At 37.6% G+C, this 23945-nt stretch overlaps 1 protein-coding gene and 1 pseudogene across 2 annotated transcripts in view; one reads left to right on the top strand and one right to left on the bottom strand.

Annotated features, from left to right (window-relative positions):
• Positions 1-23945, top strand: part of TRPM6 (transient receptor potential cation channel subfamily M member 6) — a 199027-nt gene that overhangs the window by 132136 nt on the left and 42946 nt on the right. For both annotated transcript variants that reach the window (XM_057548608.1, XM_057548609.1), the window contains 8 exons: positions 1366-1518; positions 6424-6570; positions 9946-10074; positions 11381-11632; positions 13550-13724; positions 13929-14043; positions 17896-18089; positions 20942-21074. In XM_057548608.1, coding sequence (XP_057404591.1) covers positions 1366-1518; positions 6424-6570; positions 9946-10074; positions 11381-11632; positions 13550-13724; positions 13929-14043; positions 17896-18089; positions 20942-21074 — 1298 coding nt within the window. The remainder of the gene's footprint in view (positions 1-1365; positions 1519-6423; positions 6571-9945; positions 10075-11380; positions 11633-13549; positions 13725-13928; positions 14044-17895; positions 18090-20941; positions 21075-23945) is intronic.
• LOC103011946 (dynamin-like 120 kDa protein, mitochondrial) lies at positions 3810-5139 on the bottom strand (annotated as a pseudogene).

Raw genomic sequence — 23945 nt, 5'->3', positions numbered from 1 at the left:
TCCAGAGAACCTTCACAGGAAATCAAGCTTTAAAACAAAACAACAAAAGGTCATTTCAGCATAAAAAAAAATGAAGTCGACAAGGACATGACTTTAGTTTCTTTAATCATGAGTGGTATATAGTCTGGGTTAATCTTACCTTTATTCACTGAATCCCAGAATTCTAGGCCTAATTTTAGCTCAAAAGAGATAATGTTCACCAAGATGATTGTTACAATATTTAGTAAATCTTCTAAACTCTTTACCCTGAAAGGCCAATACAGGTTGAACATAAAAATTCTTTCAAATAGACTATAAATAAATTCATGAATGTTAGCAATAGAATGAAAAAATCATGGATGTCTAGATTGCTATCTTTGTTGGGTTTTACTGGCAGAGAAAATATATGTATGATGGGAGATGCATCTAACAGAAGGTGACTTGCTATGTTTTTATATTCTTGATTTTATAATATGAATAAATTTTCATGTGTTTTATATGATAGTAACTACTTAGTGGCTTTAAAGAATTATTCAAGCAATATGCTCATTGAAAAAGAATACTTCTCACTGCCGTGCCTCTGGGTATTATAACATATAGCAGTGTGGTATATGTATTTTAAACTTTCAAATGCATATATGTATATGCATCGTATTTTTTAATTTTTAATTTTTTAAATGGGATTACACTGTGCATATTATTTTATAACTTGCTCTTTTTAGACTTAACAATATAACTTTCATTATATTCAGAACTGCTTTTGTCTTTTCAATGATTACATAGTACAGTTGTCTCTCAATATCCACAAGGGATTGGTTCCAGGACCCCTCAGGATACCAAAATCCGTGGATGCTCAAATCCCTTATATAAAATAGTGTAGTATTTACATATAACTTTTGCGTCTAGATTACTTATACTATCTAATACAATATAAATGCTATGTAAATAGGTGCCAATGTATGGGAAATTCAAGTTTGCTTTTTGGAACTGTCTGGAATTTTTTTTTTTTTTTTTAATCCACACTTGGTTGCATCTGTGGATGCGAAACCCACGGATATGAAGGGCTGGCTGTATTCCACTGTTAGGTTGTCCCACATCAGCTCTCCCTCTATAGATGGACATTCAGGTTGACACTAATTTTTTGCTATTACAAATAGCCATGCAAAGAACATCCCTATCTACACATGCTTGGATTCATGAGTATTTCTGAGGGAGACACTTCTAGAATTGGAATTCTCGAGTCGGAAAGTATGTATACAATCAGGATATCCACTGAATTGGGGATGGATCTGACATTTTATATACACCCAAATCTTAACTTTATTTGGATCATACTTGTGCCTTGTATAACCCCCACTACTTACTTTGTTTTCTTTTCTTTTAAAGATCATCATCAGTATTCTTTTCCCACCCACCATTTTGACATTGGAGTTTAAAAGCAAAGCAGAGATGTCACATGTTCCCCAGTCCCAGGACTCCCAGTTTACGTGGTATAATGGTGACCAGAATGCCAGCGCTCCCAAAGAAAGTGCTTGTCTGGTTAGTGCAATATCATAATGAACTAGGTTTTCATGGCATTGACTGCACTCAAACATACACAGACACAAAGCTTATTTATTTAACAAATTATTTAACAATCTTAATCATATTATAGTAAGGTCAGGTATAGCGTGTATGATAGTTCTAATTAACCCCCGTATATTATTAAGCAAAATATCCTATTTCTGCCCAAATCAAAGACTTTATTATGTCTTGAAAGCTGCTTAACTTTTCATTTTCCTTTGTGACTAGTGGAATAAATAGACTCACTATTTCTCTAAAGCTACAATAAGGGATGCCTCATATCCTTAAAAACCTTTATTTAAAAGGATGCTGGTTTAAAATGTGCATTGATCTTCACTGTTTCATGCCATAGTTTTTTCATTTGTTATATCCAATGAGTTTGAATAGTTTTACTTGAGTTCCCAGATGTATACTCTTTCATGGGCAACTTGAGCTGCTTCTATTGCAACCCATCTTCACTGGAGAGTCTCCAATATGCTGTCTGTGCATACATTTTTTGAATTTTATGTTTCAACTTGGATCACTGCTGATAAAGTTGTCATTTACTGTGAGATGTAGTAAACATCTTCTCTGGTACTTAATACTTCAGTGAGGCATCTTTAGCTAGCATCTTGTCTGATGTGCTTTTGTACTTATGAGGTATTTGTCATAATATTAAAAACATATTTGATAAATATTAAATGAAAAATAATTATAATTAGTTTGTATGGCTGGCATCTGCTGTGATTGGTTGAGCCTTTATTCTGATTGGTTAATGCCAGAACAGTTAACCGGATCAGTTGTTAAATATTTTTGCTATCATGCCTGTTTCGGTATATGTGTGTTCCTCTCCTCTTCCTTCCCTCCCTCCCTTCCCTTCCCTTCCCTTCCCTTCCCTTCCCTTCTTACTTTTCTAAGACTGATAGTTCCATTTGGGGTTCTCAGAGTCCAAGACGGCAGGTACATTCTAAACTCAATAGAGTGTGTGAGTTCTCCTTTGCAAAGCTGTGTTAGTCAAGTTGTCATAATTGTGATTGTACTGGTTAGATTATATGGTTACTAAGTTTAGACCATTTCAATTTTTTTTTTTTAAGGAAAGAGAAGAAATGTAGTGCTTGCCTAACCCCATTAGAAATAGAAGACAATCTTTATATGTGAGACATTCACATATATATGTTTGCCTTTATACTACTTCAGTGTTCACATTAAGTTTAATTAGCTTGTTGAAGTAAACAATGAAGGAAACTGTTTATCATCTATCTACAAACAAATATGTAAATATGTTGGCACTTGGTTGCAAGTAGTGCTTTGGAAGTGGAGGTAACTTCACTTTTGGCTCTTAGAGGTTTCATAGAAAGACAAGCTTTCACTGAAACTGAAGGCATTGCAGATAGCTGGAGCATTCCACTAAGCAGTTCTTCTTAAAGCGGAGACTCTTAGGGAAAGAACTCCTTCCTTGAATGGCAATTAAATGTGCTCTTAACATTCAAAAAAGATAGTAAGCCCTCACAGTTCCTTGAAAAATTAAATTTTGTCTGTAATATAGTGGTTCTCTTACAGCAATTGCTCACCTGGTGGTTTGGACATGGCCACATCAATTAATAATTCAACGAATATCTAATAGCTACCTTCCACGAGCCAGACAAGTTCTGGGGGCATTTCATTAACTAAGGCAGATGCGGCCCCTGCTACCATGGAGCCTATAATCAGACTGACTATCCATTGATACCTCACCATTATTCAATTTAAAGCATTTATTGAAAAAGTGTTTCAAATCTGGTTTGTTATGAATGGATTATAATCGTAGTAACAATGTTCTTTTATCTTTGAATTTAACTAAAGCAACAGGTTTGGATTATCTGCTTTGTGTTTAAAATTTTGTTAATCAGAGAATAAGGGGTAGAGGCAGCATTTGGTGGGACATACAAGTTTTCATAATGCTGATTAAGTATAATGTACTTGATTAGTTGAGGAACACAATTGGCATTATGTATTTTGGGGGAAAGCCAAAGACAGGAGGGACATAGATGCTCTTTTAGAGTGTCTTTGTGCTTTGTCATCATGGTAATAGTGTGATAATAAATATGATGAAAGCACTGGTAAGAGGAAAATGAAAGCCATTATTCTTTTTTAAAAATTATTTTTTATTTATTTAAAATTTTTATTCTATGATTATTTTATGTTCAGAAAGATGGAATAGCAGAAGAAAAAAATGGAGGACAAAGACTTTGGAGTTTTCTTGTATGTATGCAGAGCTGATTATAATATGAGTAGGATTTTATTACAATTTATTTTTCTTGATTAAGGGCTTCAATAAATGCGTCAAGTTTTCCTTGAGTTTCTCTAACTTTCTTGAGGTCCTCAGCCATTTGAACTTGTTTAGCAGTAAGTGATTTAACTTTCTTCTCGCTATCTTCAGCAAAATCTTCTAATACCTCTTTGACATTTTTCTCTAATTGCCTGACTTCACGGTTTCTAAGTTGCTGCATTAAAGTATTTGTGGTGACAGCAAGCATGCATTGTACTTGACAAAATAGGACAACATCATTGCATTCCTACTCAGAATCTACAAAATGCCATTGTTAGGAATGAAAGCCTCTTCAACAAAGGTTACAATGATTTAGAGCTGTTTTTAAGAAATGTCTTCTATAAACGTGGTGCCAAGTATCCTTAATCAAGCTCCATCTACTTCTGCTCCTTGGGATTCAAGGTTCTTTTGGACTGTAGTTATCTCATCACTTGCAAGATAAGCTGGGTGTTCCTCATTACATTTCAGCATCTTCTCCAGTTCATTCTTGGTTTCATTGTGAACACACTGTTCTTGGGTCTGATTCTTCCAATGTAACCACCTCTCTTTCCAATCTGGACCTTCCATATTTCAGTTGCATTTTCAGTATCCTTGAGATGACCCTGAAGAACCTCTTCCATAAAATAAATAGCTGCATCTCACTGCTGTTTATCAGACATGGACTGGTCTTCTAAAGCATTGTGTTGAATAACCCTCAAGCTGTCCTCCACAAAATTATTCCACTTCTGGTGTTTAATAGTTTCTTCCTTAACAGCCTCTTTAAATTTATCAAATATGTTATCATGCTCTTTTCCTTTTGGTTCTGTCATGAAGTGGGAAAATTCTTCCTGTAGGGTCTCCCAAGCAACCTCTATTGCTTTATTAAGAAGCTGTTTATCAATTCACTGTTTAAGCTTGATATCCACTGTAGTATTAAAAGTCCCTGAATTCATGGTCTGTGTAGCTGGAAGATGGATGTTTTCAATCACATGAGTTGATACTCTTTCCCACAAAGATTGCTGAACAATTTCCTCCCAGTGTTCTGGTGTAACGTGGCTCAGACTGATAACTTCACTGAGGATTTCATTTTTAGTTTTTTCAAATAGTTTTTTCCGGTCAAGTTCTCACAGGCGAGGATAGTTATTCTTCTACTCAGTTTCAAGGTTAAAACATGTTGCTTTGAAACTATCAGCCTGTTGTTCAATTGACTCTCATACCATTTTCCAAAAGTCCAACACAGCAAGGCTTCAATTTCTTGTAGTCATTTGGTGTGCCTTTAGCATGCTTGTCTTTAGGAGTTTTGAATTCCAAAAAAAATTCTTTTCTTTTTTTTTAACTTTATTTATTCATTTATTTATGGCTGCATTGGGTCCTTGTTGCTGTGCGCAGACTTTCTCTAGTTGCAGTGAGCAAGGGCTACTCTTCGTTGCGGTGCGTGGGCTTCTCATTGCGGTGGCTTCTCTTGTTGTGGAGCACGGGCTATACGCGCACAGGCTTCAGAAGTTCTGGCGCACCAACTCAGTAGTTGTGGCTCGTGGGCTCCAGAGTGCAGGCTCAGTAGCTGTGCCGCACGGGCTTAGTTGCTCCGCGGCATGTGGGATCTTCCCAGACCGGGGCTCGAACCCGTGTCCCCTGCATTTGCAGGTTGATTCTTAACCACTGTGCCACCAGGGAAGCCCACATTTCCTGTTTAAAGATTAAAACCACACAGAAATCTATGAAGTAGGGTGATATCTCTTTTTCTTTTCTTTCATCATCCCTAAGTTCCCTCTTCTCGAAAGCAGCCAGGCTGCAAGTGCTTTTTTTTTTTTTCCTTTCTTCTCCTTTCTTTTCCTTTCTTTTTTCTCTCTTTCTAACAGCTCTTCTATGTAGACACCTCTGTAGTCACATTTATGCAACCACTTCCTTGTCACACAGATACTCATTTCTCACCACCTACAACTGTTAACCCCTTTAGGCTGGCCCATAACTTTTGAGAAACTGATGGAAGATGCTTTCCCTAGAAAAATGCATGCGCAACACAAATACTTGCATATAATTTCAGGAGGTTCAAGGAACTCCAGAAGCTCAGAGAGTCCATGAGTTTCACGTAAAACCTCTGTTATAAATGAGTGGAGAAGCTATCAAAGCCAGAATCCTCAAACTAACACTGTGCCTGACTTCCCTATAATTTGGGAAAGATGTATCACCATTATGTGTCCATTTTGTCCTCCTGTATTATGGAAATAATTCTATTCTCTTTTATTGATTTCACAAGGATTTTATTAATATCCTTAGGTTCCAAAATTACTGATAAAGGAGATTAAAAAGAACAGGAAGAGGGACCATTTTTAAATGCTTGGAACTACTCAGTTTGACTAGGTTTTCTTATGGGAGACTCAGCTTGCTTCTCAGAAATACCCTGTTCTCCTTACCCTGTCAAAGATTGATACAATAAATGTAGTTTTCCTTCCGTTCAAGACTAAGATTGTAATTTGTCAGGTGGGTGCCCAGTTAATTTCTAATATTTTTATTATATTTATGTATTTATGAAATATATAATATTTTAGATACTTGTAAATGTCAGTATTTTAGTTACGCCTCTGACAATAAATGATTGTTTGCTCATTTTACAGAAAGACTATGATTTGGAAAGTGGCCCTGATGAGAAACCAGATGAAAATCAGCACTTTGATTTAAAGAGTGTGCCCCAAAGCCTCCCATGGACCAGGAAAGTCTATGAGTTCTACAGTGCTCCAATTGTCAAGTTTTGGTTTTATACGGTTGGTCTCATTTCAAAAATTATATATAGTATTCAGGATGGTTAATTGCTAATGATAATGTTGATAGTGATATGCCTGATTTACCAACTTGTAATAAAAATGTAAAAAGTGCAGTTAAAAAAAAAGGGAGGAATGACAAAGGAGGTAGGGAAGAAGATTGGAGGGAGGTGAGAAAAGGTGAGAGCAGATCTCTCTGACTTTGGGAGTGAAGGCACAAGCATTCTTCGTTTTTTGAGTGCTTCCAGTTAACACAGCTGGGACTCAGAATCCGAAACTGTGTGGAACAACAGAATGAACAATATGGTTGTAGAATTAAGTGATGGGGGTGGATTCTTTTCCCATCTTGGGCAAAAAATCAGCAGTTGAATTGATTTTTTCTTTGTAGGAATAATGTGTAGTATAGACCAAAAAATTCAAGTGTTTGTTTTTTGTCTTCAGTTGCAAATGCTTCTAAATATGTAGAGGACAAGAAACATTTTAGAAGTTGTGTAAACAAATACTAAATCTATCATGGATGGGAGAGATACAGAGAAAACAACTGTACACTAAATGTATTGAGTGCTTTTCACATTTATTTAACAGTACTTATTTTTCTAATGCTAACCTATAGTTAGTTAAATTGCTCAAGATTGTATATTTCTAAAACAATTTGAAGTGATTATAAAAGGATATTTGTCTAAATGTGTTATATTTCAAAATATTTACCTGCCCAACCACTCACTTATTTCATATACTTATTCAATAAGTATGTAGCTCTGAATAACTTTTATCTGTTTTCAAAAATAAAGTCTTCATTCAGATAATGAGATTTCACCATTTTTATGAATATGGAAATACTGTATTTTCTGTATTTTGTGAATACAGAAAATCCTAGAGACTCTGATAGTAGCTTCGAGAGAATTTAACCATAGTCACATCATTGGGTAGAGTATTCAGCTATTTCTTTCCTTAGAAATTTCTAGCTTATGAACTCTTAGAGACAGTAGTAAAGCTAAGCAAATGGAACAACAACAACTACAAAAATAGCTAAGGATGGTGTTAGCAGTGAGCACAGGCATTTTTAGTCATGGCTGTTACATTGCTAGGTTATGGTATGTGTGCTTTATTGAAGCAGTGTCTTGTTATAAATGCTATGATGAAAAAGAAATGTAAACATTTTTGGATATCTTTTTAAGAATTGGAAAGAAAAAAAAGAAGAGTCAGAAGCAATACCACCAATATCTACAGTGTTTTAGTGCCTGGCCACCATGAAAACAATGTAAAAAATGACTGCTTAATAGTATAAATTTATTTAAATTATGTTCCTAAGGGGTCATCAAATATATTAACCCTTGAAACATAGACCTAGAGAAGTATAGAATTAATAGAATTTACTTTAACTTTTTTATGTGCTTCTCTACTAAGCTTCTTAACTCATAGGCAATGCTAATACCCATTATGCCTGCCTGAAATATCACCTATTGTATATAATATCAAATGGTAGAGTCAGAAGTGATTTCAGCCATTCTCTATGTAGAACTAAGCTTAGAAGAAGACTTATCAAACTTGGGTAGAGCTCAAAAAGATATGAGAAATAGGGATCCAGGTTAAAATAATATGATTCTTGTGAGAAGGAACACACACATAGGCACTTTTCTCTCTGTTGATCTGGGATTTTTAATACGTGTTTATTAGCTAGCACTGTGCATTGTCTCTGAAGCTATTGAAAAGACTGCACTGTCTCATGCATTGTTGGTGATTGTGGAAACTGATAAAGCCTTTCTGGCAGGCAACTTACTAATATGTGTCACAGTTTTAAATGTGTGTGTAGTTATTCTACTTCTGGGAATTGTAAGAAGATAAGAATGTTAGATAAGATCACAAAGCTATTAATCACTGTGTATCTGTGTGTACGTGTTTACCGCGTCTTAATTCTTTGAATAGACTGGAAATCTAGGTTTAATATGCACAGTAATTAAACATACATTTCTTGAATGTCTATCATGTGTCAGGCTGAGTGCTTAAGTGCTGTAGATAAAAACGTCAACAGTCTTTAACTACAAAGACTCACAATTGGACAATACGTTTCCACTAACCAGAATTTTTTTTTTTTAAGAAAAAAACATAATCAAATTTTATTATATTTCTAGCACCCAGAGATAGCAATTCTTAACATCTGCTTTCAACTTTTTCCTATCCAAATATTTTCAAATTTTTCCACAAGTGAGATCATAGTGTATGCAGCAGTTTTAAACCATTTTAACTTAACAGTTTATCACAAATGCTTAAAATTCACTAGAAGGATTATGCTTAATGTTTATAAGTACGTTTCTATCTTTTACATATCTGCATCTCATGGATGTGCAGTTTATGTAAAAATTCCCTTTTGTATCTTGTCTTCTTTCTCCTTCTATTAGACTAATGTATACTTTTCTGGCTCTTTAACCTCCAGCCTCTAAGCTTTTTTTATTTCTGTTCTGCCACTTCCAAATGGAAAACTGTTTCCTCCTTTATCTGCTTATCTGGAAATGGTGTTCATCCTACAAGACTCAACTGATATACCTCTTTCTCCAAGTCTCAAATCCAGCTTCATCCTCTGCATTCCTGTCATGCCTTTAGTAGACTTGCATTATGGAAGTTATCATACTCTGTACGCAATGGCATCAGCCTGGGTCAGAGATCACACTCCACCAGCCTGGCAAGTGACATTAGTGAGGCATTTTCCTGCAGGTCTAGGTTGAATGCTCTGGGCAGAGCAGCCTCTAGGTAGCATAGACTGTTTTTTGAGAACCCCTCACTTATGGAAAGCTCAGGACCGTGAAACAGCTGCCTGGCTAAATTCTGTAATCTGCGTAGGCCCAGTGAGTCATGTGTTAGAAGACGTGAACCCAGTCCATAAGTGGTAACCGGAATATTTTAATCAGCATAAAATAAAACTCCCAGCAATAGTAAATATCACAATTTATTATATTTGAAAATAGGTACCTACTAACACTGCTCCTTTGGCATTCTTGGGACACACGTTTTCTGTTTAAATGGAGGGGAAGGTGTGTGATTCTCTCTTGGCTTGCTGTTGGCCTGACTGTGTCCATGCCGGAATGTGCAGGGTTCTGAAAATTGTGGTCAGGAGTCAACAAGATGTGACCATGCCCACTTCCATGCATTTGAGAACAGTGATCTTCTTTCCTTCCACAAATTCCTAGAATAGAAAACTGTGGATTCTGATGCCTTCTTTGATAATTAGGTCATCAGTAATCAGAGGGTGGTCCCAGTTATATTTTCATGCTATCATGGTGAAGTTCATGTGTGTGGTTCTGTTCATTTGGGTCTGTGTGTGCTTGGCATCCTCCATTATGACTCTCACTCATGTGCAGGGAATCCATGTCCCCCTCACAGATGGTGTATTTGGCATTCCTCATGCTGTTCACTTACACCGTGTTGGTGGAGATGCAACCCCAGCCCACCATGCAAGAGTGGCTCGTTATCATTTACATCTTCACCAATGCCATTGAGAAAGTCAGGGAGGTGAGTTATCCCTTCTACCTTTGTCTTCTACATACCTCTGCTAGACGTGTTCTGCGCTTGGGTGATGAAAATGGAGAGGTCAAGCATGAGGGTGAGTCAGGCAACGATCCTGATTTGTATGCTACAGGAAAGGTAATTGGGGGAAAATTTCTGATCTCAACCTTTTATTGTTGCCAAATACTTTCTGTTGGTTGCTGCTCTTTGAAAGCAGTTATTTTAGAGGACATCTTAGTGCGTTTATCAGTTCTAGAGTGATGGTATCTAATTGTTTTTAGACCCTCCAACTATTTGATTTCCCAAAAGTGTGTTTTTTTTTTATAAAGTTGATGTTTTTTTATAGCCTAACATTACTTGCATATTATTGCTTTCATGTCACAGAGTGGCACATAAATGGCTAAAGTTGTGCAATGTGTAAAGAATTCATTTATAGTTTTCGAAAGTTCCTACTAAACATTTTTGAACATTTAAGATAAAAATCCCTCTGGGGCAAGTAGTCCAAGAAACAAAACAAAGCAAACTTTTCATTTTTAGTTTGCAATGAGTCACTTAAAACAAAAGAAAAGGAATGAATATTCCTATCCAATTATAACTGCAATCACATACCGTATGACTTAGGCTGTTTTAGATATCATTGTATATGTATCTCTCTCTACCTCTGTGCATTTACATACAATGATTTTGTCCTAGAGCTAATATGACCAACCTTGTATATTATGTAGAAAACAATTCAGCAGAAAAACGTTATCCGAATTCTACCATTTTTATTATGCTTCAGGGAAAATGGCTTTTTACTGTTTTACATTTCAGTTTGTCTGATATTCTGTTGCAGGGGTAATTTCTTATAATAGTGAATTCTAATATCACATTCTGAGTAATTTGCTAACTACTCACTAAATAGCAGTAGTGGGGCCAGATTACAGGATTCTTTGGTTTCTTTGCACTAGGCTATACGTCATGAAATGGAATTGCAGCTATATTCCATTGCAATATTGAGTTTTAAATGTCTTGGCGTTTCCCTGTGTTAGTTTAGGATTAATGAAAGCTAGAAAAACTTTTCTTTTTTAAAAAAATTTCTGGTTCGTTTTTAAATAGCTGGCCAGTGCTAACAGTGAGATTAAACTACATTTATAGAATTGTTTAAATAATTCATTCCCCAAGGATAACTTAAGTCTCCAAAATCCCCTTATGATCTAAGGTTTGGCATGATTCCAAATACTCCTTAAAAGAACAGTTGATGTATTAAAGATCATATTGATCTTGGGTTATAACCCATTCTTTAAGTTTCCCTCTTTCTTTCATCTTTTAGGTCTATATTTCAGAACCTGGGAAGTTTACTCAAAAGGTGAAGGTATGGATTAGCGAGTACTGGAATCTGATGGAAACTGTGGCTATTGGCCTGTTTTTGGTGGGTTTTGGCCTTCGGTGGGGTGACCCTCCTTTTTACACAGCGGGAAGACTAATATACTGCATCGACATCATATTCTGGTTCTCACGGCTCCTGGACTTCTTTGCTGTGAATCAACATGCTGGTCCCTATGTGACCATGATTGCAAAAATGGTGAGTACAGTCTGCTGTATAATCAGGTGTTCTTTTAACAATTCTACTTAATTTCATGGTTCACATACATTGGTTTAACTTTTGAAATTATTTAAAGAAGCACACACTTCATCCCCACTTTCCTTATAACCATAAACTCTTATTTAACAAATGTCCTTGGATAGCATATTGGGTAGTTGATTACAATACTCAGCTTACCCTTTTGGTTAGGGCCAGATGATGGGGGGTTGAATCATATCTGTCTCTGAGCACAGTAATTCCTGAGGGCCAGATTTATGTGAGGCTACCGCCAATAATATTTTCTGCTGAAATAGTGATTTGTCTTTTTATCTCTCCACCCCCAGCCAACTCTTAAATAGTGATTACTGTGGGCCACACATTGCTCTAAGTACTTTGTATGTATTAACTCATTTAATCTTCAAAACAACTTTATGACATGGGTACTATTATTATCCACATTGTACGTTCAGGGAAATGGAGTTCAGGTAAATTTCCCAAAGGCATAAGTCGGGGAGCCAGGATTCAAATCTGGGCCACCTGGCTCTGTCTGCCATCTGAGCTCACTGTGCACTTGTATTAGCCCTGTCCAACTGGCTTTGCACAGGACCTAAGAAGGACAGTACCTCAAGATCATCTTTGCTTTTTCTTCTGGAATACTCACTGGCAGGGAAGGGGCAAGTTCTTGAGAAGGAAAGGTAGTGTTGAAACAAAGGAAGAAGACAGAAAAGGGAGAACCTCCAGGATTCCAAAGATAGATTTTTCTTATTTTATACTTTTCTCTTAGACCAGCAATATTTTCTCTGGTCTTGGTGACATTGGTATTAATTCATACCATTAACTCAGTAGGTTATGCTGAGGTAATCACTGTATCTCAGTGACTTAGCACAAGTTTATTTCTCCCTGATACAAAGATTGACGTATGCTCATGGAGGCCACCCTCTACCCAGTGACTCAGGGATCCCAAATCGTTCCATCTTGGGATATAGCTGTGTCAACATTGTGGCTTCTGAGGTTTCCTATGACAGGGAATAAGAGGGATGGAGAATATCTAACAGCTTTTAACTGCTCTGGATGGGAAGTGACTTAAATCACTGTTACTCCACAGCCCATTGGCCAGGAATAGGTCAGGTGGCTCCTGCCTCATGGAAGGGAAGCTCATGGACTATTCACGGAGTATGTCTCTGCCACAGTGAACAAGTGGGTTGAACTGATGTACATTTAGTAATTGAAATGAATTATTTAAAAGAGCCTTTAGAAAATTACAGTACATGTGCTATATATACATGTGTGTATAGTACATGTGTGTACTGTATGTGCTCCACTGTGCATTATAACAATCAGGCTTACTTTTAATACAAAGACTATGTGTTTGGGAGTTAATGAACCACTGGATTTAACAAACATCATTTTATAGTTACTTTTGCATCTTTAAAAAAAAAATTCTTCACTTCATCAAGATGTTCAGTATCTTGGAGTTCAGTACCTTGGAGCAGATTCTTGGCCTGATCCATTTCTCAGACTCTAACTCCTGAAGATAATCCTGGGAATAAGGAGCCATTTTACTAATTTGAATATTTCTATTTTTTTTTTCTTTTCCTAATCTCTGATGAAAAGTTAGATATTAGCTAATCAAAAGCTATTCATATTTCATCACATCTTAAAAAAAGAAGCACAGATCCTCTACAGTTAGCGCACTTAAATTACTCCATAGACTACATTGACATGAAACATATACTGTACAGAGAAAACAAAATGTTTTAGCCAAAGGAAATCCAGCTATTCATGGACTAGGCATTTTTGGGCAATGACTAGACAGTCTTATTATTGGCAGGTATAATTATGATGGCTGCAGGTGTTTGATTTGTTTTAAATTTCAAATCTGTAGTAAACTTCTGGCTGTGCCGTGCCTTTTTGCAGACAGCAAACATGTTCTACATTGTGATCATCATGGCCATCGTCCTGCTGAGCTTTGGAGTGGCACGCAAGGCCATCCTTTCACCAAAGGAGCCTCCCTCCTGGAGCCTTGCTCGAGATATCGTGTTTGAGCCATACTGGATGATCTATGGAGAAGTCTATGCCTCAGAGATAGATGGTACGTAGAGGATTCCGCCACCATGCAGCAAGTGAACCTTTGTAGATACTCAGAGTAATAAAGAACCCTGGAAAACAACCATCTGAATCTTAAAAATGTCAAGAGTTTGTGGTATTCTGCTAAGTCAATATGCTAAATATTTGTCTAGAGTCATACGACTGTGATTCACCTTATCTCTCATTCTTTTAAATTCTTTATTTGTAGTTTGTTCAAGCCAGCCGTCCTGCCCTCCTGGTTCTTTTCTTACTCCATTCCTGCAAGCTGTCTACCTCTTCGTGCAATATATCATCATGGTGAACCTGTTGATTGCTTTCTTCAAGTAGGTTATTTTAATCAAATACAGTTATTTTGTATGAATCAAAAATGGGTGCAGGTATTTTGAAAGATTCACATGTAACCTTTGTTTTGTGTGTGTTTCATGTTTAATTACTATGGTTTTAAAATATGGGCATGGAACTACTGGCAGGAAGGCAGCAGAGTATGAGAAGAGAAAAAACAATAAATAGTGTAATAAAAGTAGACTGAAAGGAGATCATACACTGTAATTAAGCAATAATTTGGAATCATGGAGAGTAACAATTGACGAGGCTGAAAGTTGGTTAAAGAGTCCTTGATAACTTTCCTTCATTGGCTCTCAGTATATCTCATTCTCTGTTTCCTTCTATATCACTTTTCACTTCTTCTCAGTCTTCTTTTCTGGATCATCATATTCTCTTCAACCTTTTAACATTGGAATGTCCCTGGGCCCAGACCTTTTGTTTACACTTTGGTGATCTTGTTCAGTTTCCTGTATATATATACTGACAAATCCCAACTTGTATCTTCAGCCTAGATCTCTTTCTTGAACTTCAGTCCTGTAGATCCAGCTCTCCTGCTCCATTACCAGTCAGATGTATAATATTGGCTTGGCCAAAAAGTTCGTTCGGGTTTTTCCATAACCTTACGGAAAACCCCGAATGAACTTTTTGGCCAACCCAATAGATTTCTGAACTTTCAAATGTCCAAATTCTTGATCTCCCCTCTTTCCCAACATACACTTATTTTGCTTGTATTCTTTCCCAAATCTATAAGGAAGACCACATGTTTCTGTCAAAGCTTCGTCTTTCCCATTGTTCAGACCAAAAACCTTGGCATTCTTAATGCGTCTCATATTTCTAGCTCTAGACTGTCAGGAATACCTGTTGACTCCATCTTCAAATAGATCATCAGTCCAACTGCCTCTCACCACCCCACTGCTACTACCACAAAGCCTCCTAATTTATTTCTCTGCTTCTGTCTTTGGCCCCTATATTCTGTTCTCAACACAGTAGCCCTAATGACACTTAAATTTTTTAAATTACTTAATTAATTAATCAATCTATTCCCTAATGACCTTTAAAACATATGTCAGATGATGTCACTCATCTGCTCCAAACCATTCAAGGTTCCCCATTTCCTTCTGGGTAAAAGTCAAAGTTTCTACAATGACCTAGCTTCCCTGCTACTTCTCCAGTCACCCATCACACTACTGTTCCCCGAATCCATGCCTCTCCAGCCACACTGGCCCCTCACAGTTTTTCAAACAACACAGGGGTGTTTGCAGTTGCTGTTCCCTCTGCCTGGAATGCTCTTCCCGCAGATATCAGTGTGGTCCATTCCCTCACCTCATTCAAGCCTTTGCTCAAATGTCCCCTCTTTAATTAGCCCTAACCTAAGGATATTATTTAAAAGTGCAGCCCCCTTTCCTTTGACCATCTCCTTGGCATGCCTGGTCCCCCTTACTCTTCTTCCTTTATACTACCCACTTATATATACAAATATATTTTATAATTTATCTCTATATTGTGTTTTTTCCCCCGTTTATCTCTTATACTGGAATATAAGCTCCACAAGAACAAGTTTGTTTTTTTGTTTTTGGGGTTTTTTTTGTTTTTTTGTTTTTTTTTTAAATATTTCCTCTTTTTAATTTATTTATTTATTTATTTATTTATTGGCTGTGTTGGGTCTTCAGTTCGTGCGAGGGCTTTCTCTAGCTACGGCAAGTGGGAGCCACTCTTCATCGCGGTGCGGGGACCGCTCTTCATCGCGGTGCACGGGCCTTTCACTATCGCGGCCCCTCCCGTTGCGGGGCACAGGCTCCAGACGCGCAGGCTCAGTAATTGTAGCTCACGGGCCCAGCTGCTCCGCGGCATGTGGGATCCTCCCAGACCAGGGCTCGAACCCGTGTCCCCTGCACTGGCAGGCAGACTCTCAACCACTGCGCCACCAGGGAAGCCCGGGGGGTTTTTTTTTTGGCCTTTTTTGCCCATGAATTTATCCCAGGTACTGAAAAGAGTGCCTGGCACATATTTGTTTAATGGATGAAAGAAATCAAGTGAAGTGATGGGAAGAAACTAGTATTTTCTGAATGCCTCTTTTATGCCAGGCACTGTACTAGGTATTTTATTCATTAATTATCTCACTGAAGAGAGATAGATAAGAAAAGGGAAATCAATGCATAGAAGTTAAGTAAAGAAGGTAGAGGAGATAAAGGCTGAAGGCAAGCAAAATAAATCAGAACACACAAAACAGGACTGTTGTTGCGTATATATGGGGAAAACATACTTTTTTTGCTTGTTGCAAGATTATATGATAGCTATCATCTCCCTTTAGCCTCACCATTTTATGCACTTGTAACATTTGCTGGTGTTTAATTACTGTGGCTATTTTTTTGACATTTCAAATAAGATTAAGAGTGGGTATGAGATTTTTGTTTCTCAAAAACGACAGGTGTCAAAAGGGAGGCTGACAAATCCTCCCACAGGCCAATCTTCTCACTGAGATGAATACACTGAGGACCACACAAGCTGAGCAACCCCAGATCGGACTACTTGTCCAAAGGCCCCTTTCCAGATTCTGTAATTACAAAGAACCTGAAATACACTGTGAAGATCGCCACCTGCTGGTGGGCAGGCTGTGCTCACACTTGGAGTGGGAGTAACATGTAATTTTGGTGGCCCTCAAACTTGATTGTGCAGGAGAATTACCCGAAGGACTCACTGAGACACAGATCGCTAATTGGGTCGTTCCAGGATAGGGCCCAAGAATTTGCGTTCCTGACCTGTTCTCAGGTGATGCAGTGCTGCTGGCTCAGTGACTGCACTTTGAGAAGTACTGTTAAACTCAGTCAGTCGTCAGTGTTTCCTTCATCTATTTTATGAACTCTGAAACTTCCCTCCTCCTCTTATCCTAAGCCGGCTTTCCCCAGGATAGTTTGGGTTCCTTCTCTTTATCGTTACTGTAGTTTAGGGTTACCTGCATTTTTATTTGCCAAATGTGGCTGCCCTTCTCAAGTACTTCTCTGCCATCTTTCTCTAAAGAAAATAAATTACATATTAGCCTAAGCAAAATATTATGATGGATATTCCATTGTGTCTTCCCCACCCACATCATGTTATAGACTTAAATAGTTAAGGGTGATACGTTGTTTGAGAATTTGTACCACTCACCACAACTTCTATTACAAGTTCTATAATATCAACATATTTACTGCACTATCTGCATATTATAATTGATATAATTAAAGGGAGAAAAATCCCAAGGTGGCCTACCAATAAGGAGTCACTTTCATTGTAAGGTTAATGTAAATAATTGATCTAGCTGCTGAATCGAAGCTCTGCTTATTGACTTATTTTAGGATGAATTGATTTTTCTTCCATCTCTTCTTCTTCATTAATATTCTTTCGTTTGAATGTTTTAACTAGGATTATTCTAGCACGTCTCACATTTGACATTAGGAGAATCTCTTCATAAGGTTGATGATATAGAGGGACATTAAAGCTGTTTACCATGAATGATGAATTATGGACTGAAAAGATCTTCTTATGTGAGAAGAGATGGTGAATCAAGGATAATGTTACTTCCAGAGGACAGTTTCTGTTCATTGCATTTAAAATGTTGGCATTTTCTTCTCTCTGATTGTAATTTCTACCTTTTGCTTATTCTGATTAGCATATTTTATTGTAGAAGGTGATTAATGTATGTTGTTTGGTTGAAGAAGAATCATAAATGCAATGGATATTATTTTTATTGACTAACTACCATCCATGTCAGGCGAACCAATCATAAAAGTTGGAAAATAAAGCAATAATCTAACTGTTATGTTTCAGGATTCCATATTAAAACACTGTCCCTCTCTTACTACAACTTACAGTAACGTTTACATAGATCTGAAATCCATTTCAAATAACCTGTGGAAATACAATCGCTATCGCTACATCATGACCTACCACGAGAAGCCTTGGCTGCCCCCGCCTTTTATCCTGCTGAGTCACATTGGTCTCCTCCTTCGCCGTCTTTGCCATCACCAAGCTCCAAATGACCAAGAAGAGGGTGATGTTGGATTAAGTAAGTTTTCATTGGTGGGGCAGGAGGAAGAGCGTGCAAGAGTGGAGATCCAAGGTGAAGACACCTGGAACGTTGTCGATTAAATTCAGGGCACAGGATGGAAGGCTCTGGGAGTTAACTGACAAAAGAGTATCAGCTGAGCACCTGGGTCTAAGTAAATACATGGATCTCATTACATGGTTGTAGTACCTTTCGCTAAAAGTAGCTGATACTTTGGAATAAAGGAATAGGTAGGAACAGAATCTCTGCTTGAATGTGTAAAGGCTTTTTGTCACCTGGAAAACCCCGTGTTTTTACTCTGCTTAGCTGGGAAGACGTCAGAATAACTCCTAGAGAGTAGTCAGAGTGACCCATACTTATTTCCCTGTTGTTGAAGATGGAATCCAAATCGAAAGGATACAGAAGGTCTTGTGGACTAAGGGAAATAGATAAACCAGACTTTGCTTAATTTATTCACCAGAATCATGGCTCTCTGGTTCTCTAATCTACTGAATATGGAGGTGATTCTTTATAGATGTTTCATATTTTCAAGAACTTCAACTCAGGATGCAGAAATGTGGATTCTCTCTCTCTTTTTTTTTTTTTTTTTGGCAAAGCTTAACTCGACATATTTTGAGATTTTCCTAGTTCATTTTGCTTATCCATATATTGCCTGCATGATATGACTGTCATACTAATTGTCATAAGAGAACATTCCTTCTTGTGGTTCAGAGATCTTTTGTAGTTCCTCTAGGCCCACTGGTACTAGGCCCATTTCTAGATAATTCCTAGATATAGAGGAAATGGATAGCATAAATTCACAATCCTTTATCTCAATCCCTAAATTCAAAATACATTTGAAAATGGAAAGTCTTTTTCTTCATAAGCTGGAGAAAGACTCATTTGGACAGAAGAGGCTAACGGGACTAATGTAAGCCATTTATACTCTTTATCCCTTGTAATATGGATATTCATTGATTTTTGCTGCAGAAATTATGTGTTTGATTTCAGGGTACTGCCCTAGCTACAACTAGGGATTTTACTTCATTTATGGCATATGCACTATATTACCTTTCCAAAACTAGAAAACTTCTTAATTCTGAAATGGACTGGTTCCAGGAGTTTCAGATAAGGGATTGTGGACTATTTATACATTTCGGTGGGCCCTTAGGAGGACAGATGTTATCACAAGGTTGACAGGGTGACATGCTTTTGCTCCTGCTGTATTTGGCTCCGTGAAGTATTTTTCTTCTCTTGAGTCACTTTGGTGATTTATTTTTCTGTTCCATTTCTTTCCCCTAAGAGATTCAGCCTTTATATGGAAGTCAAAGCACAACTGAAGTTAATTTAAAGGCTTATAATTATATTATAATTTCCCGGCTTCTAATGGAGTGCCATCCCAGAACAACTGTAATCTAACAGGAGAGTGTGAACCACTTGAGAGTTCCTGGGATTAACTAGGATTTGGCCCCGTTTTCTAGCACGATAACAAACAACACTTTCCTGGGCTTACCTTGATCTGAGTTTATAGGATGATTCGGTTATAAAACTCGAGGAAATATTCTGATGGACAGAGGTACATTCACCCTGAACTCTGGGAAATTCTTGAATTTGTGTGAGATTGCCTTTGATTCTCTGTATTGAGGATCAAGACGTTTGCACATGGGGCAGCAGTGCCACCTGGTGGACAGTCACAAGAACGTGCCACATACTGCAAGCTGCACCTATCACTGGAACTGCTCTGTGGGGTGTTTGCTCTTAGGAATCCACAGAAGGCTCAAATCATATAATTCTAAAGTTCCTTACTCATACAAGATTCTTTAGTGCAAACACACATTTAGAGTTGAGTGGGGATGGGGATTTTTTTGGTGTCTGAAAGATGCTTCCAAGCCATAAAAATCAGAAAACATTGTACCTTTGAGTTGTGAACACCTTTTATGGCTGAGTATTTTCTTTTAGTTATCTTTTAAAATGAATATTTTTGTCTCTCATTTTATTGGAAAATTACAGAACATTTGCATTTCTAATAAATTCTGGAGAACTTTAATGGTTCTTTTTTTTTTCCTAATTTAGGTGAAATGATTGAAGGAAAAGAATATTCCAATTTTACCCTTTTTGCAACATCATTTTTATATTTAACAAGTATTAGAAACTTGCTCAAAAGATAATGCATTTTTCTGCTAGGTCAGAGTAAGAGTCAAGGTGGTAGACCAAATGTGATTGCTGAAGTTTGATGTAGAATTGCATTAGTTTCATAACATCATAAAATGATGTGTCTTTTAATGAATTAATTGTAATTGTCAAGGAAGAAGTATAGCCTTGAATGGCCATTGACTGGTCATAATGTCTCTTTCTTCAATAGAAGAACTTAGTATATACAAACTCAGTGTATATATAAACTCAGTGCAACAAGGTAAAACTTTCTTATACTTACTCGATTAATTTCAACAGACTTTGACTTCTTCTAACCTTGATTTTAACCTGTAGGTTACTTATTGTCATTTTGACAGATAAACCAGTTGGTGGGGGAACTTCCATATGCATATAAATGTGGTGAATTTTTATGTGTAAAAGTATTCTAATTTAAGAAAATATTGAAGATAAAGTATCTGTTCCACGAGTCACCTTCAAATTCCCACATCTGTTTATAGGACAAAAAGGAAAGACCCAGCCTGGTGTTTCCAGTTATTTCTACATAGTGCTTCCCAATTAATATTAGGAATACAGTGTGACAAGGCAGCAAACTATTATCATGCAAGCTATGGTTTTATCCATTTTTAACACCAATGGAAGAAAAGTCACTCAGACGCTGTACCAGCTTCCTATGGAGGATGAATAATGATTCTTTTTATGCACTATACTTATTTCCATAGAACTCTACCTGAGTAAGGAGGATCTGAAAAAACTTCACAGTTTTGAAGAACAGTGTGTGGAAAAATACTTCCATGAGAAGATGGAAGGTCTGAATTGTAGTTGTGAGGAACGAATCCGAGTGACGTCAGAAAGGTAAAAGTTATATATGTATTTTCACCCTGTAAACTGCTACCTAAACCTGATTCTACTAGAATGTCTGAAAAAAGTAGAAAGGTCTACTTTTAAAACCCAGAGGTTTTGATTTTCTAAAATTTTCTCTAGTATCATATAATATTCATGCAATCAGTGCACATTTATTGAGCATCTACTATGTTCCAGGCAGTCTTCTAAGTTAGTGGAGATAAATGGTGAATAAGAGAGCAGGGGCCCTTCCTTCATAGCATTCACATTCTAGTGCATGCATGTGGAGGGGTGGGGGTGGAGTGAAGGACAAAAATGATATATGTAATTTAATGTCAGACAGTAAAAGAGCAATGAAGGGGAAAAAAAGTAGTATAAGGGAATAGAGATGGATCGTGGTGAAGGTCTGCTGGAGTTGGGGGTTGGGTTGGACCGTTTTGGGAGCCTGGTGCAGGAAGGTCGCTCTGAGGCAGCTGTGGAGGAGAGACTTGAGGGAGGTGGGCTGGAGCAGCAAACGTGGATGCAGGTGAGTCCAGGAGCAGCAGGGTGCTGGTTGCACTGGGAATCATGGAGTCATAGTCTCAGGGCGCCTGACTAGCACTTGTGCAGTGGAGTTGAGGGCAGATTCACTGAAGCGTGTGGAGGGTGAATAGAAGTAGAGACAGTGATTAGAGGCAGATTTTCTAAGAAGTTTTACTCTGAAGGGAGGTAAAGAGGGGTATGGGGACATGGTGCGGTTCTTTTGTTTTGTTTCATGTGGCGCTAATAAAAGTAATATATTTGTTCCTGGAAAAGATCTACCAGCAAGGGAGAAACTGCAGGAGCCGGAGGGAGGAGGTGATTTGCTGAGTGAAGTCCTCAGGAAGGGCAGTTAACGGTGGGGGCCAGGAGAGAATATGGAGAGTGCTCCAGAGGATGTGGGTGTGTGTGATTTGGGGGGGCCATTCAGAGGTTTGAGGAAAGAGGAGGCGTGTTGGAGAAAGTGGACAAACGTAGAAGCCCATAGGTCAGAGTTCCAGTACATGTGCCACTAATCACGGGTACACAGCACTGGATCAAAATATGGACTGCATGTGATTGTATGCATTTTAAAAATTTAGAAATAATTGACATATAACATTATATTAGTTTCAAGTATACAACATAATGATTCGATACTTGTATATTGTGACATGATCACCACAGTGAGTCTCGTTAACGTCCATCACCGTACAATTTTATTTCTTGTGATGAAGTGTTCAAGGTCTACTCTCTTAGCAGCGTTCAAATGTACAATACAGTATTATTAACTAAGTCCCCGTGATTATATGCATTTTTTAAAATGCAGCATTGCTTTCTTAATTGGAAGCAAATTGGCAGAAGTTAAATGTGTTCTCTTACTTTTAAATAACACATGGACCTGACTATAAAATGTTATACCTAATTATGCATATATATTTTCTGATGTCCAAATAGATAGATAGTGAATCTTTAAATATGGCTTTATTTAAAATTGAATCACATTAAGAACTTTCTAAATGGTCACCTTGGGCATATGACTTATTTCTGAACTTTTAAAATTAATACCATATTTATGTAAATACGTTTTAGGTAGCTGATTGAATTTCAGATCAAATTTTAATATTGAGGAAAAAATTGAGTATCAAGTAACAATTTGTGAACCCACAACATTCTGTTTTACTTAAATAATATCTTTAGGCCAAAACTCTGTGAGCTTCCTTCTTTCCCTTTCCCTTTCCCACACATTCTGCCTCCTTTGTAGCTATGCTCATTGAGTCCTGCGGGCCAGCTTGGTTCTGCTTTGTATGAAACATGTACCCAGATAGGAGTTTACAGAGCCGGCATGAAGTCCTGCTTCTAGCTATGCGTACTTGGGCAAGTTTACTCTGGGCCTTGTTTTCTTCTCTGTAAAATGGACACAAAAATAGACCTACCTTTTAGAGTTGTTGTGAGGATTCCATGGGATAATATAGATGAACTGTGTGGCAGTGTGCTAATGGATAGTAAGGGAGCAGTGAAAGTTATCTATTATTATGTAAAATCAGACTCCAATTTTGTGAGTATAATTTCTTCTAAAATACAGATTCCCTTCCAAACCTTAAGAAAAGGGATGTAAATAGATAAGATGGGTCAAGATAGGCACCTCCGCCCCCCAATATTATGCACTGGAAGAAGGTCACGGAGAGCCCTTCACTTTACACTATAAACTAAGGAAAAATTTTAGGTGGTCAAACAGATTTACCTTCTAGGTTGTTACCATATGGATTTGAGGAGTCAGAATTGGAACTAGGGAGACCACGCGAGAGATTGATACAGCAGACAGATGACGCCCAAGGGCTAGCCAAATTGGTGGTAGCATTGAAAGAAGGGATCCTAGTCCATTAGATCTGCTGTAACAAAATACCATAGACTGAGTGGCTTATAAGCAGCAGAAAGTTGCTGCTCACAGTTCTGGAGGCTGGAAGACTGAGATCAGGGTGCAAGGATGGTCAAGTGAAGGCCCTCTTTGGGATACAAACTTCTCATTGTGTCCTTACCTGGTGGAAGGGGCTAAGGAGCTCTGTTGGTCTCTTTTATAAAAAGTAGAGCACTGATCCCATTCGTGAGGGCTCCACTGTTATGACCTAATCACCTCCCAAAGGCCCCACCTACTAATACCATCACTGTTGAGGGTTAGGATTTCAACGTGAATTTTGGGTGGGGACACAAACATTTAGGCCATAGCAAAGAGGATAAAGGCATATTTAGAGAGGACAATTCAAGAGGTGAGTTAAGGATTGGCTGTGGCAATAAGGGAGAGGTTGAAGTCCAGGATGACTCATATCTGTAGCAGGGTAATTATGTGAAAGTTGGCACTAAAGGATAAAGAGTACAAAATGCATG

Source organism: Balaenoptera acutorostrata, chromosome 6, assembly GCF_949987535.1.
Source record: "Balaenoptera acutorostrata chromosome 6, mBalAcu1.1, whole genome shotgun sequence".
NCBI lineage: Eukaryota > Metazoa > Chordata > Mammalia > Artiodactyla > Balaenopteridae > Balaenoptera > Balaenoptera acutorostrata.
The sequence above is the reverse complement of the archived record's forward strand: the minus strand, read 5'-3'. Positions and strand labels throughout refer to the sequence as shown.